The 15620-nt window shown below is 40.4% G+C and overlaps 1 protein-coding gene across 1 annotated transcript; it reads left to right on the top strand.

Moving 5' to 3' along the window:
• The first annotated feature begins 3675 nt into the window (after window positions 1-3675).
• Window positions 3676-13599, top strand: fibcd1a (fibrinogen C domain containing 1a). The gene is made up of 9 exons (XM_041999807.1): window positions 3676-3794; window positions 5677-5755; window positions 6170-6285; window positions 7517-7877; window positions 7992-8124; window positions 9468-9604; window positions 9905-10001; window positions 11764-11943; window positions 13170-13599. Exons 2-9 carry the CDS (start codon window positions 5678-5680, stop codon window positions 13427-13429), a joined length of 1362 nt encoding a protein of 453 aa, XP_041855741.1. The 5' UTR covers window positions 3676-3794; window position 5677; the 3' UTR covers window positions 13430-13599.
• The last annotated feature ends 2021 nt before the right edge of the window (window positions 13600-15620 follow it).

Genomic DNA, 15620 nt, shown 5'->3' with positions numbered 1-15620 from the left:
TTCCAGAAAGCAGGTTCAACAAACTCTGACTTCATCAGAAACTCTGACAAGATAAATAACATTTTAGATATTTCTATAAAACATTATATAAATCACAGGTAAACACAAAAGATAGTAATATTTATCAATTTCTTCATAACATCAATCTTCCAAATTTAACCCATAAGAGCCCATCCATCTATCCATCCATTTTCTTCCGCTTATCCGGAGTCGGGCCGTGGGGGCAGCTGCCTAAGCAGGGAAACCCAGACTTCAATCTCCCCGGCCACATTCACCAGCTCATCCGAAGGGATCCCGAGGCGTTTCCAGGCCAGCCGAGAGATGTAGTCCGTCCAGCGTGTCCTGGGTCTGCCCCGGGGCCTCTTTCCGGTGGGACGTGCCCGGAACAGCTCACCAGGGAGGCGTCCAGGAGGCATCCTAACCAGATGCCCGAGCCACCTCATCTGACTCCTCTCGATGTGGAGGAGAAGCGGCTCTACTCTGAGCCCCTCCCGGATCACTGAGCTTCTCACCCTATCTCTAAGGGAGAGCCCGGCCACCCTGTGGAGGAAACTCATTTCGGCCGCTTGTATTCGAGATCTCGTTCTTTCGGTCATTACCTGCAGCTCATGACCATAGGTGAGGGTAGGAACGTAGATCGACTGGTAAATCGAGAGCTTTGCCTTTTGGCTCAGCTCTCTCTTCACCACGACAGACCGATGCAGAGCCCGCATCACTGCGGACGCCGCACCGATCCGCCTGTCGATCTCCCGCTCCATCCTTCCCTCACTCGTGAACAAGACCCTGAGATATGTAAACTCCTCCACTTGGGGCAGGACCCCATTGCAGACCCAGAGAGAGCACTCCACCCTCTTCCCATAAGAGCCCGACGTGTCATATTTGTCACATCCAGTTTCTGAGACATTTTGCTTCAATCTATGGTATAAATTTTGCTCAAAATCATGTTGAACACAATCTGGTACTTTTCTTCTGTCCCCTAATAGATACCCAGAAGCAGAAAACCATATTATAATATTTTTAATATATCACATGGTAATAAATGGTAGATATCCCCCCAAAGAAGTTAACTTTTTTGTTACATTTTGTTACAGAGCCAAATAAAGACTTCATATTTAAAAAATTTGACTTTTCTTACCATTTTTTCATGGGTCGGGCCTAAACGGGTTAAAACATGAACATAAAATGGCCTTGGATTCACCTCATTCAGTCGGCAAACTCCATGAAGCTCTCCAGCATATGCCCTACAATAAAGCCCCAGGTCCAGATGGATGTCCAGAGTTGTCCAGAATTCTACAAAGAATTCTACAAAGAATTCTGGACCATGCTGGCACCCACTTTCTACATTATGATATTAGAAATAAAGGAAAAACAAAAAATACCTTAAAATATGAAACTAGCTAATATTACTCTTCTATTAAAACCAGGAAAGGACCCAACACTTACATCCAGTTACCGTCCAGTTTCATTAATAAATGTAGATCTTAAAATAATCAGCAAAGCTTTGGCCAGAAGGATAGAAACAACAACCCCAAAATAATATATCCTGACCAAACATGATTTATTAAAGATAGACATTTCTCTAATTACAAGCACATATTAATTAACATAATAGATTATTCTACCCTACATAATATTAGTTATTTCTTTAGATGCAGAAAAAGCATTAAACTGGACATTTTTATTTGCAATATTAACAAATCTGGATTTGGGTCATCTTTCATAGACTGGACAAAAATATTATATAACAACCCAAATGCATGTGTGAAGACCAGTGATCAAACTTCTCCAAGCTTCTGTTTGCAGAGAGGCACCAGGCAGGGCTGCTCGCTTTCTCCATCACTCTTTGCTATTTTTATTGAACCCCTAGCTGCTGCCATAAGACAAAATAAAGAGATTAAAGGAATCCATGCCAAAAATATTGAACATAAGATAAGTCTTTATGCTGATGATGCATTACTTTCCCCCAGAACTCACCAACATCTCTCCCCCAGACAATCACACTCATTAACACATTATCATCAATATCTGACTATTAACTGGTCTAAGACTATAGTTATGCCCATTAACTGTGACTTACCCAATAATACAATACAATCTGGAAACATTAGATATTTAGGTATAAATATGTCTCCCAGATTATCAGAACTAACAAAGCTAAATCATGTCCAGATAATAAAAACAATAGAGGATAATCTCTCACGGTGGCTGTGCTTACCCTTATCACTCATGGGGAGGGTTGCCACAGTTAAAATGATGGTTCAACTACCTGGTTTCAATGATCTTCTACTCTTTTTATTCTATTCTACAGTCATTTAACAGATGCTTTCTCCAAAGCAACTTAGATCTGAGAGTAAGAACATCACAAGGAAGAAATCAAGCAGGAGGGGCCATCATAATTAAGTGGTAGTCAGACTGCTGTGAGTCCATTTGGACACAGGTGCTGTCGTGTAGTACTAGACGCAGTGCATTTTTTCCCCTTCCCCCTCCCTACAATAGTCCTTTGTTTAATTACAAAATCACGTTTTCATCACACTATATCATTTTGGGTGTAAGTGGACATAGCTTATCTGGTGCTGAGTTGTGCCAAAGAGCTAGACAAATCTTTCAAACTCATTCTGACGAGTAGAAGAGTTAAGCTTAGTGCAGAGCTAGAACATATAATAGAAAAAGGAAACTTCTAGTCTAGTTCTGGTTTTTTAGTTTTCACTGGGCGTACTGAGGGTAGATTTATACACTAAGAGCTTCCTTTCTTTTTTTCTTTTTTTTTGCTTTTGGCTTTTCATTTATTTTAAGAACTCCTGATGATTGTCAGCTTAGTTTACCTGTAAAAGCTGAAGGAAATTCTGTGTCGTGTTTCAGTACAGGTGTAGCAGCTGGTTGTCAGGTGTTGGATTGGATTAAAGGTTCATTGTCTTCTGTCTGTTGTATCTTTGTCTTTTTTTCACCCCCTCCTTTTTTCTACTTTCCCTTTCACTTCTATTCACTATTCTCCTTTATTCAGTCTCCTCCTCTCAGATCCAGTAATAGAAGCCTTATACTCATAAAGCTTCTCTTAAGCAAATTTGTTTGGCACACACAGTAGCTAGACCATCATTTTGCTATCTAAGATGCTGGACAGGACAAGTAAAAAAAATAAAATAAAATAAAATAAATAAATAATCCAGCCTCTGAATCTGCTTCAGGTGGAGGAGATTATATAGGAGACTATATATATATATATATATATATATGTTTATGTGTGTGTGTGTGTATGTGTGTGTGTGTGTGTGTGTGTGTGTGTGTGTGTGTGTGTATAATTGAACTGAACCAAGATGAACTCAATTTAAATTAGTTGAATTGAATCTAATTGATTTTTTTCTTTTTTTTTCAGATTATGGATATAAACACTGATTTGGTTGTTTTGTTCAAGATGAAATATTTCTAGTTCAAGGTGAATCTGGAAAGCAACTCTCCTTGAGTGGTCTGATGATGCCAGAGTCTTCAACAGGTTGTTCACACTGAGCATGCTCAGAGCCAGTGCTGACTCTGTTGTGTTGACAGCCTGAGATAAAGCTGCTTCTCTCTCTCTCTCCCTGTGGATTCAGTGTCTCTCACCCCTCTGTACTGCACGTGCTCTCTCTCTCTCTCTGTCTCTCTTTCTCTCTCTTCACCAGACCTGGTGCCTCTCGCCCAGCAGCAGATGGTTCCTGTCTCTGTGGATTTGTTTCCATGATGATGTGAACACGCCAATGTCCATCAAGAAACAGAAATTAAAGGGATTTTTTTAGGCTTTGTGTTTATCTGAAGTCAATCAGGTGAGTTTCTGATCATCAATATGAGAAATTGATTGTTTGTCTTAATGTTTTCATGATTCTGAAAATTTCCAGATTTATTGATAAATCAGTTTAAGTGCTGATAATCAGATCAGTCAGAAACTGAATGTGTTTGATAGAAACCTGTTTCAGGGTCCATGAGCTTCACGGTCTGTTTCCATCAGTCAGGATCTAAACCTGTAAGTGTTCTGATTCAGTGGATGTTCTGATGAAGCCCGACCTGCCTCAGCAGGATTTTCTGCTTGTTTCAGATCAGTAGAATCATGTTTAGACAACCAAGTGCTTGTGTGAAGTAACTTCTGATCATCAGCAGCTGGATGTCAAAGTAGAAAGGACTAGTTTCCATCAGCTGAAGTACCCTCAAACCATAAAAAACTCAGAACAAAGACTTTGACTTCTGACCAGATTTTGAGATTGCACGTGACTATTTCACAGTGTGGAGGTGTGAATCTTCCTTCTGCCAGTGAGGCCATTAAAGTCGGTGTTAATCTGTCAGGTTAAAGTGAAACTGACAGTACTTCTAAGAAATTTAACTGACCAGCTGCTCCCTTTCCTGACAGCAGAATCAGGTCCAGCTGCTCACTAATGTTAAACATGGCAAACATTGAGAAGAGGGCTGGGTTCTAAAGTAGGTTTCCAACAGTCTTTGATCAGTTTTAGAACCTCCAATAAGAACCTGTGGACACCCCAACGCTCTTTTTTTGGAAGATACTGGATAAGAAACGTGATGTTCTTCAGACTCTGGAGGAGATTTTATCCATAGGACTTGGACATGTTTTTCAGGGGCATATTTGAGTCACAGTGAGTCTTTTTTGGGTGGTGGGTGGTTAGGGTAATATTTGAAAAATCATACAAAGAAATCTCAGGTCTGTTATAAGGGTCTACAGAAAGGTTTCCTAATTGTTTTTAGGTCTTTAGGACCATTTTAGAGGTTTTAGATGATGTTTCAGGAGTCTGTGGTTCTACCAATCTGTTCTCTTCACTACTTCACTTCCACTTTACAGCATCCCTCAAATGTCACCTCCACAATCATTAAACCAGGATTAGTACTTACCTGCTGCAGCTCTGAATGTTCTGTTCTTTTAAACATTAATGACGCTGCAGGCCAGTCAGACAGTTCTGAGTTTTGCTGGTCTTTAAATAGAAATCTGGTTTCAAATGTGGTTTTATTTCCTGAGATTCTGTTTCTCTGATGAATAAACTAAAACTAAAATCTGCTGCATTGCTGATTTTTTTCTCTCTCTGAAACAAATCACACCTAGAAAGTTTCCTGGCTGTTTGAGGAAAGCCTTGTTGTGGGCATCTGAGCTAGGTCACTTCAGCCTCAGTCACTGGGTCAGTGTGTGACCTGGTCCATGTTGCTGCAAACCGAACTGCATTTGAACGCACCGCAGACTATATGTTAGTTCGGGTTTGAGTTGTTTCAGTGGATGAAAAGTTCTTCCTGAATATACATTATGATTTAGCAATCCAGTCAATCTGGGAAGTCATAAATACTATCTCATATTTAAAGAGAAAAACCTGGAACATCCCTTTAAGACCACCAGAGGATAAATAAAGATTGAGGAGTTCATGAAGGAAGAGTTTGTGGGAGGTTTTTTTTTGACAAGTTCTCGGGTTGTTGAGATGATTTCTGGTATTGTTCAGATTCTCCAGGTTCTGGATTTTCAGTGAGCTCCTCGCTGCAAGTCACTGAAGGGGAATTTTAAGAAGGAGAAGGTTCAGATTAAAAGAGTTCATGGATGGTCCCTGTTCAGCAGAAATTCTGGGTTCATCATGTAGGTCCCAGAAAACGTTACTGAAGAAGCAGGAGGTTGTTTCAGGGTCTGAGGAACAGAAACATCTGGTTGTTTTTGTGTTTCAGGATGATGCTGAATGACCAGTGGACCATCATGAACAACAGCAGCTCAGAGCTGGACAGCAAGCGGACCAGCAAGTACAAGGTAACGCAAACATCAGACACTGTCAGCTGTACGATCAGTGGAGACCTCCAAAGAGTTAATTCCTGTTAATCTGGAGTTTAACTGTCAGATTAAAACGTGTCTAATCTGCAGCATCTGTCAGCCTCGCTGATCTGCTGAGGATCTACAGATTAAATACGACAGGAACACACAGATTTGTTCTGATGGTGGTTGTCACATCATTTTTAACATCTTATTCTGTAAACCCCCAGACCTGCTAACAGACAGTTAATTCATCTCGCTGTCTGAATAATGGGGTCAGAACCTTCATCAGAACATTGGAGCTCACATTCATCCAGCAGAAACCTCTGCTGAGCAGGTTGATCTGCAGCAGGGAAAAGTAACTGAGTAAATTTACTCCAATACTTTAACATCAATACATTTGTGTGTTTTCAGAGATGCTGCACCTTCCTGTTATGGTTCATTGTCACATTAGTTGTTATAACAGGCGCCATCACAGCAACAATCACCATCCTGTACCTGAACCACTATCCTCTGCCCTTCATCAGCAGGTAGCACACCTCAGCACACGTTTCCAGTGTCACCAGTAAACACACGTTTGTTCAGAGTAGGAGGGTCACGTATGGAACTTCTGCTTTGCCAAGGGGAGCTTGTGGATTTTAATCTCCAATTATGTTTTAGTGTTTTTCTTTGTTTTTGCAATGTTACATGTTTTATGCTGAACCTGAGAAGAGGACTCAAAGGAAGGAGGAGAGTGAGGAGAAGACAAAAGAGAGAAAGATACGTCAGATAGAAAGCAACAGCAACCAAAACAGATAACCAGACAACCAGCTGCTACACCTCTATAGAAACTTAACAGAGAATGTCCTACTGCGTCTGTAAAACCAAAAAAAAAAGCCCATCATCTGGAGCATCTACTGTAAGAAAAACAAAAGAAAAAGCATAAATAACAACAAGAACAATATCAGCAATTACTATATGAAAACACAACTGTAGCTATTGGTCATTAAACCTGCAGGACAACATAGTGCAGTGGCTCCCAAACTGGGGGGCCTGGCCCCAAGGGGCGGGGCCCAGAATTATGACGAGGGGCGTCTGTTATTGTTGAAAAGGGGCCCTAGGAAAAAGTTTGGAAACCACAGACATAGTGATTGTATAAGCAAAATGGAAGGACTGAATTGGGTTTAGTGATTTAAGCAAATGTAACTTCACCCAGATGCAGACACAGACACAGAGAGCAACAAGACCCCAGCAACCAGAAACAACCACATATCCTCCCATAAGATGGAGGAGGAAGGCCCCCAGCCAGAGCTTCCATGTATGAAAATGGCTTGCTGTTGCAGCTTTAACGTCACAGTGAGACTGGAACCAATGAGATTTTATTTGAAGAAAAACAGAATGCAATGATTACTACACCCTGCAGCCAATATTTTATTCACAATGACAAAAGTGAGACATTTTCTGATTTCATCAGCTCATTTTTAATAAAACAGCATCAACACATCTGAAACAAGTTGGGACATTTAAACATTCCAACAGAGAAACCTCACAACATGAACACTATTCCAGCTTTATAGCTCATTTTCAGGTCTGTCAATGACGACCTTCCACTGTCCCCTCCTTCCTTTGAGGTCAAATGACAACCAAGTGATCTAAACCTAAGTTACATTTGTTTGGAACTTCAGTGTTTTGCTTTGTGGACAAATGTAGATTTTTAACATTATATCATGAGATCAGGGTCACATAGCAGCTGCATAGTAATCTGGGTTGTCGTGGTAACAGGACTGGAGTCTCCTCAGCTGCCATTTCGACAAATCCTACGGAGTCTGGTGCCCTGGTGACAATATCACGTGTTGCAGATGGACAACCAATCAGCGTCTTTCTGGACCCAAACTGCCCAGACTTCAGCGAGCACTTCTTGCGTTGGGAGGCGCTGCAGAGCTCACTGCTGCGGGCGCTGACCAATCACAACGCAGATGACTGGCAGGAAAGAGGAATGGTCCAGAAAATGGGCGACGAGCTGAAAGTGTTATCAGGTCACACCCACAACCTGAGACTGGAAGCTGATTTGTTAAAAAGGGGTCAAGGTGCTTTGGACCAACATATAAACAGGCTGCAGACTGAGCAGAACCGAGTCATTCAGGTACAAGAAACCCACAGATCTATCAAATAACGACAAAATAACTGTTCAAACAAGATTGAAAGTCAATAAATGTTTTTTGTTTTGTTTTTTTTTTTTTTTTGCTTACCTGGGTAGGTGTTGAACGACAATCATTCAGGTGTGCTGAAGTTGGCTGAAGGTTTCAGTGATTCTATTCTCAGCCTGCAGAGGGAGATCGAGAGCCTAAAGAGGCTGAAAAATGAGCAAAGCCAAGAGCGCACGCCCACAGGTAACACACAGGAAACATACAGAAAGCAGTCAGAAAGCAGACAGGAAAAATTGCAGAAAACATGCAGGAAGCACAAAGGAACACACAGGAAACACACAGCACACATGCAGGAAATAAACATGACACATGCAGGAAGCACATGTGGTAAAACTAAATTTCTACTTTGATATCTTCAATGATTTTTATGAAAGTACATTTTCAGTTAATGATTTTTTAGCATATTTTTTCACATAATGCTCATGTTAAAGTGCAAAGATGTCATATACTTTCAATTTTGACCCTAAAAATATTAAAAAATTGTAAGCTTCTTTCATGATAAACTGTTCTCCAATACAATCCAAACCAAAAAGTCCAGTATGTTTCTTTTCTCAGCTAGTGTGATGTACAAGTGAAACTAAGTAAAATTAGAATATTTTGAAAAACTCAATTTATTTCAGTAATTCAACTTAAAAAGGGAAAGTAATGTTTTATATAAACTCATTAGATGCAAAGTGAGATATTTCAATCATGTATTTGTTATAATTTTGATGATTACAGCTTACAACTTAAAACCCAAAAATCTAACTCAGAATATTAGAATATTACATGAAATTGATAAAAAGGAAAAAAAAAGGGACAAAAAAGGATATTGATGTGGATCATCTGAAGAGTGTAGTCTTGCATGTGAACTCAGTACTTGGTTTGAGCCCCTTTTGCATGAATTCCTGCCTCCATGCGGCGTGGCGTGGATGTTATCAGCCTGTGGTCCTGCTGGGGGGGAATGAAGACCAGGAAGCTTCAAAGCGGCTTTCAACTCATCTGCAATGCTTGAAATATCTCACTGTGCTTGTAATGAGTTTATTTATTAGTTTACCTTTTTAAATTGAATTACTGAAATAAACTAAGTTTTGCATGATATTCTCATTTTTTTGAGTCTCACCTGTATTTTATTACAGTTTTCTCTTAAAGTAGCTCAGATTTCAGAGCTCACCAGCCAATCTCCATTTCTCTCCTGTTAGAGCGCACAATTTTCTCTTTAAACTTGGAAATGAGGGGTCTATTTAACCTGCTATAATACCCATATAAAACGCAGCGGATTAATAAAACTCCATCTGTGTGTTCATCGGAAGATTCTGCTGCTCACAGTTCAGGAGTTATTTAAACATTACTTCTAGTTTTCATGCAGGAAGTGTTTGTTTGAGGCTCTGTTTCTTGTCTTCCTCCCTCCAGAAAATACAGGCATATGTCTCCACAAGCTCTCTGTCCACCTAATAAACAGATCACAGTTCAGGAACAAGTTTCCATCAGTGTTTTTGCCTCAGAGTATCACTGACATCCATCAGCTTTACATCTGTGTTTTTCAGCTGCCAGACCCAAAGACTGCAGTGATGTCCTGGAGTCAGGCGTCTCTGAGGACGGAGTTTATTCTGTGTTCCCGACTCACAACCCAGACGGCTTCATGGTTTACTGCGACATGAGCACTGATGGAGGAGGCTGGACGGTACGCATACACTCATACACCCCTTTCAATGTGCACAGCCTCCTGTTGGATGTCAGAGGAGCAGCAGCCTGTTAGGTTAAGTTAAGTTAACTTGATGTGTTGAACAGGAACTAAGCTCAGGAGTCAGGTAAAGATGTAAGCTGGAGGCAGACATTAAGTCCATAAAAATGTTTCTGTATTACTGTATCAGACTGTTGGGCAACTAGCTTTAAGTCCTTCTAATTGGTACAAAGACCAGTGTGAGGATTTAGTTTATAAACATCTTCAGAAGTCATAAAGGTGTGACTGTGTATGTTGCAGGTAATCCAGAGGAGGGAGGACGGCTCTGTGAATTTCTTCAGGGGCTGGGAGGCCTACAGGGATGGTTTTGGGACAACGACCGGGGAGCACTGGCTGGGTGTGACACACATTTTTTCTTCTTCTGTGTCTCTGAGAAGATCATAAAGCACAGAATCCTGAATCCAAACAATGTGGTCATTCTAATATCAAACATCCCCTGTGTTTAATGTCTCATTACACAATATTTTCTCACTTTGTTTCATTAAATAGCTCATATTTTCATTCCTTCTGCCATACACATCATCTATTTATCAAAGCATGCTATTTAATTTAGACAGGCCTCCTCACTGGCTGCCCTGCTTGTGGTTTGTTTTTTATTGAATTTAGTTCTCGATGTAAAGAATCTTTGGGTTTCATGAAATCTGTGTTTTGGCATACCCATCAGACAATCAGTTCAGCATACCTCCAACTTCACAGACATTGAGTCAGCATACAGCTGACTGTAAAGGCATGAGCAGTTAGTTCTTGTGTTTTGAATTCTATCTTAACTGTACAGATGCTAAACTGCATCTCTTGTATAACAACAGCTTAACTGTCATGCATCATTTTGGACAATTTTGTCCAAACAGGCAAATCGTTCCTCTTCATCTGGCCAGCTTTTTGGCTGTTTTAGTCCATATAGCACAGTTTTTTAGAATAAAGTCTCTTGACGCACTTTGGAAATCAACTTTTAATTGTTCTAGTGGGTGGGCAGAACATTTTGGGGAAAAGAATCACTATCCTCTTGAGTCATTAAGGAAAAAAATGTCCACTTCCAAAGAACTGCTATTAACAGATTAAATGGTTTAATAGATAAATCTCTTAAACTACTTCAGTCCTGCTCAAAACTACCAAACAATGAAAGATTTAAATCCCAAATGAAAGACTCGACGTCACTGCTGTTTTTTCATTTATGTGTTTTTTATTTTTTCATTTAAAAAATTATTACTTTGATTGAGGCTGAAGTCGAGCAAAAGACTTATCCAAAAAGGAGAAAAAATGATCGGTCTAAGTTTTTATAGTGTTTAATAAAAGTCCTTAATGATTCAAGAGGGTACATTTTCTAAATTCAATGCTACACAAAAATTACTAATAATAATAAAAATCAATGTGATCACCGACATGACAGATTTAAAAATAATTCCCGAACAAAATTTTGTTTTATGGAAAAAAGCTCAGTTTTTGTGCTTTTTAAGGGTTCAAATCCTCAAAATCATGAATGTTTGGTTGTTTTGAGCAAGGCTGAAGTTGTTAAAGAGTTTTATGCAGAAAAATATGAATTTGTTAAATTTTCATGGCAGTTCGTTGACAGTGTATATGTACTCAGGAGGGAAGCAAATTAACTGATGCCTCAGGGTTAAAACCCCAGAAGAAATGTACAAAAGTCTACTTAAACTCTAAAGTATGATCGTAAGGTTGTTTGAAAACTTATTGTAGCATCAACTTATTAGCTTCCAGTGAAGATGAACTCTGCTCATTGTTAGGCAGCTCGTAAGAATCTACGTTATTAATTAGTGAAGTTTTGCATTGCATCAACTCTTCGTTTTATATTATGAGCTTATCGTGGAAAGGATGTTTCTCTCTAGCATGTTTTAAAACATGTTTTTAACATAGTTTACTGGTGAGAAACCTGAAAGTGTTGGTGGAAACAGTTGTGGTATTCCCCAACATGGCAGTCAAAGGCCTGTGATGTCATCTGCATATTCACTGTTTTAAAAGTACTTAATTTTATTCTTAACTATTATTATTTGTTTAGTGTCCTCAATAAAACAGGGTCTTCACTTTGTCTGTGCCTTCATGCTTGAATTAAATACCCTTCTGCCTGCCCGTCTGTCTTTCAGGTCTGCAGAGGATCTACTCCCTCACCAGGTCGGGTGGTTTCGAGTTACGTATCGACATGGCGGACTTCGACAATGCCACAGCTTTCGCTTGTTACTCTGACTTTTCTGTTGGTAGAGACTCAGTCAACGCTGAAGAGGATGGATACCCACTGATTGTGGACGGGTACTCTGGGACTGCAGGTACTGCAAAGTATCGTCTATGCTTTCCAGACACTGGTTCACATTTTCATCCATCTGACCACAGAACAGTTTTCCACTTTGCCTCAGACCTTTTAAATGACCTTTGGTCCAGAGAAGACGGCGGTGTTTCTGGATCTGTCATGATTCACTCTTAGTGTTCCTTGGTTTACTTTTATGTTCTTTCATGTTCTGTGTTTTTCTCATGTTTTTGGTTTATGTTCTTGGTTTTTGGTGTTTTTCAGTGTCATGTTCTGTGTTTTTTTGGTTTCTGCTCATTAGTTTACCTGGTCTGATTGTTCATTCACCTCACCTGTGTCTCGTTAACCCTTCAGTGTATTTATTCCTCCCTTACCAGCTCACTGAGTTCTGTTGGCTTGTTGTCACAGTTAGTGTTTGAAGGGGTATCATGGCTCAGTGGGTAGAGTGGTCGTCTTGTGAATGTGACGTATATTGTAAAGTGCTTTGGGTAAAAGCATATATAAATACAGACCTTTTACCATTTCTGTGTTCTCTTTGCTCCTGTATATTTGTTTGTTAGATTTAGCCCATGTCATGTCACAGTTTTGCCACCAGAGCCTTTTTGTTTAGTAAGTTTGAGTTTTTGTTAATAAAACCTTTTACCTGCACTGATCTGCCTCCTGCCTCTTCAAGCCTGCACTTGGGTCCTCAGCTCCTGACAGGATCCTGTTCACATATGGCTTCTTCTTTGCACAATAGAGCTTTAACCAAATTTTCAGTCAGTGATTTCTGGAAGTTTTTCTGAGTACATGCAGTGAATTCCAGTAGAGAATCATGTCTTTTTAATGCAGTGCTGCCTGAGAACCCCAAGATCACCAGCATGCACCTTCAGCCTTGTCCCAAGCACACAGAGATTCCTCCTTATTCTCTGAACCTTTTGATGTTATTATAAACTCTAGATAGTGGGATCTTCAGTCGATGTTACGTTAAGGAACATTTTTCTGAAGTTGTTCCTCAACTTTTAGACTCCAGACAGTTGCCCATTCACCTAATTCGTCATCAAATTCTCCTTCAGCTGTTTTGATTTGTGCCAACTACATTTCCAGTCTTTTGATGTTTTTTTAATATGTGAATAAATATTGGTTTAAAATTTGTTAATCACTGCATTCTGTAGCACACACAACACATTTCTGTATCACACACTACTGAATTTGTTGTGGAAAATAATGGTATTAAAATTGTTTTACCCACTTATCTTTCTCCTCCAGGTGACTCCCTCTTGAAGCACTCTGGGATGCGCTTCACTACTAAAGACAGGGACCAGGACCAGTCTGAGAACAACTGTGCAGCATACTACCAGGGGGCTTGGTGGTACCGGAACTGCCACACCTCCAACCTGAACGGGCAGTACCTGAGAGGAGGCCATGCCTCCTACGCTGATGGTGTGGAGTGGTCCAGCTGGACCGGTTGGCAGTACTCACTGCGCTTCACCGAAATGAAGATCAGACCCAGAAAATCTGAGTCCTGAACCAGGAACTAAATCCATATGTCTGACCCCAAAACCCATCTTGCACCTGAGGGTAATTCTCTGTTGCATCTGTTCACATCTGTTTTATAAAATGTGCCCATTTGTTCTGTTTTGTTGTGTGCTGCCTGTGATATAACCCATACTATATGATACTGATTGTTGACTGGAGATTGCAGTGATGAGAATTTCAGTAATTAAAGGTTTTTGATTTAAGCGTCTTTTATTTATTTATTTGGGGGAGTGTGGGTTAAAAAAACAGTAAAAGTCAGTGAAAAAGCAACAAATGTAGACTTTTGAAGACTGACGTGAAAGCATGCAAAGTTTACTCTTCTCAAACGGTCCTGGGTACTACGAACCTCTTTTGTTCTTCTGATCTCAGAGCTCTACAAGAAAAGTAATAGTGCAGAATCTCAGAAAGATATAGAGGTGCCAGACCATGTAAACATTTAAAAGTCAAAAATTAAAAAAAAATCTGAAAGAGGCGGGCAGCCAGTGAAGGGAGCGTAGTCCTGGGGTAATGTTCTCCCACCGTCTTGTCCCCGTTTATAGGCGGGCAGCTGAGTTTTGGATCAGCTGTAGATGGCGGAGAAGAAACTGGTCAATCCCTGAGTAAAGGGAGTTGCAGTAGTTCAGTCTAGAAAAAGATAAGAGTGTGAATGACCCTTTCTAGGGCATCACAAGAAAGAAAAGACTTGACTTTACTAGAAAGTCTCAGATGATTAAAACTAGACTGGACTACGGCACTGACCTGCCTGTCAAATTTGAGGTTAAAATCAAAAACAACCCCAAGATTTTTAATAAAATGGCAGGCAAATGAGTCCAGAGAGCCAACAGCACTGTTACATCCTGCCATCCTGTTATTCCCAACAGGAAAGACCTCTGTTTCATTTTCATTTATGCAAAGGAAATTAATCTCCATCCATGTTTTAACATCCCACAAGCTTTTCCGTAGGTTCTCTATGCCTTGCTCTCCATCAGATTTTAAAGGCAAATAAATCTGGATGTTGTCTGTTTAACAATAAAATGACATATAATAAAAAAAATAAAGACCAAGCTTAGATTATTCTGTTTGGTAGCAAAGAGAAGAGGGTTAGCATTGAGACTTGGGCCAAGAAATCACAGACCAAGTTTGTAACCTTGTGTTGAGTGTTGATAGACTCAGACCTGACTTTCAGCAGCCGCATCAAAGCCGTCACTAAGAAGCTTTTTACCAGCAGAATTAAAAGTTTAGTCTCCCAGAAAGATCGGGAAAATCTCATTCATCCCTAGTAGGCTGGATTGCTGTAATGATCTTTTAACAGGACTTCATAAAAAGAGCCTTAAACATCTGCAGCTCATCCAGATGCTGCTACTAGAGTTTAAACCAGGACTAAGAGATCTGAACACATCACACCAGTTTTGAAATCTTTACACTGGCTTCCAGTCAGTCATACAATAAATGTTAAAACCCTTCTGAGCGTTTACAAATCCCAGAACGGTTTAGGTTCAACCTCACACACCAGCTCAGGCTCCTTCCCTGCCAGCGAGGTGACGTCCGACATCCCTTGAGCTAGCTTCAGACCGCCAGGGTCCCCACCTTCAGCCGCAACTCAGCTCACACTGCACCCGACCCATATGGCCCCTCCAGCAAGTGGTGAGTCCACAGGATGGGGGCCCGTGTCACCCTTTCGGGCTAAGCCTGACCTGGCCCCATGGGCAAAGGCACAGCCACTAGGCGCTCGCCTCTGTGCCCCACCTTCAGGCCTGGCTCCAGAGGGGGGCCCTAGTGGTCCAATCATAGGATCTGCAGGGCATGCAAACTCCCCCACCATGGTAAGGTGGCAGCTCATACAATATTAATGTCTGTGTCTATTATTTGATTAAGTCGTCCACTGAAATAATTTAAATGAAAAAATGCTGCTCTCTCTCTCTCTCTCTCTCTCTATATATATATATATATATATATATATATATATACGTGTGTGTGTGTGTGTCCCCCTCTCTCTCTCTCTCTCTCTCTATATATATATATATGTGTGTGTGTGTGTGTATATATATATATATATATATATACACATATACGTGTGTGTGTGTGTGTGTGTGTGTGTGTGTGTGTGTGTGTGTGTGTGTGTGTGTGCGTGTGTGTGTGTGTGTGTGTGAGTGACAAGTGTATTTAATAGAGTTCTAAAAAAGGCGTCGTTTCTCGGCAGTG

Source organism: Melanotaenia boesemani, chromosome 11 (genome assembly GCF_017639745.1).
Source record: "Melanotaenia boesemani isolate fMelBoe1 chromosome 11, fMelBoe1.pri, whole genome shotgun sequence".
NCBI lineage: Eukaryota > Metazoa > Chordata > Actinopteri > Atheriniformes > Melanotaeniidae > Melanotaenia > Melanotaenia boesemani.
This window is presented reverse-complemented; position numbering and strand designations above follow the sequence as displayed.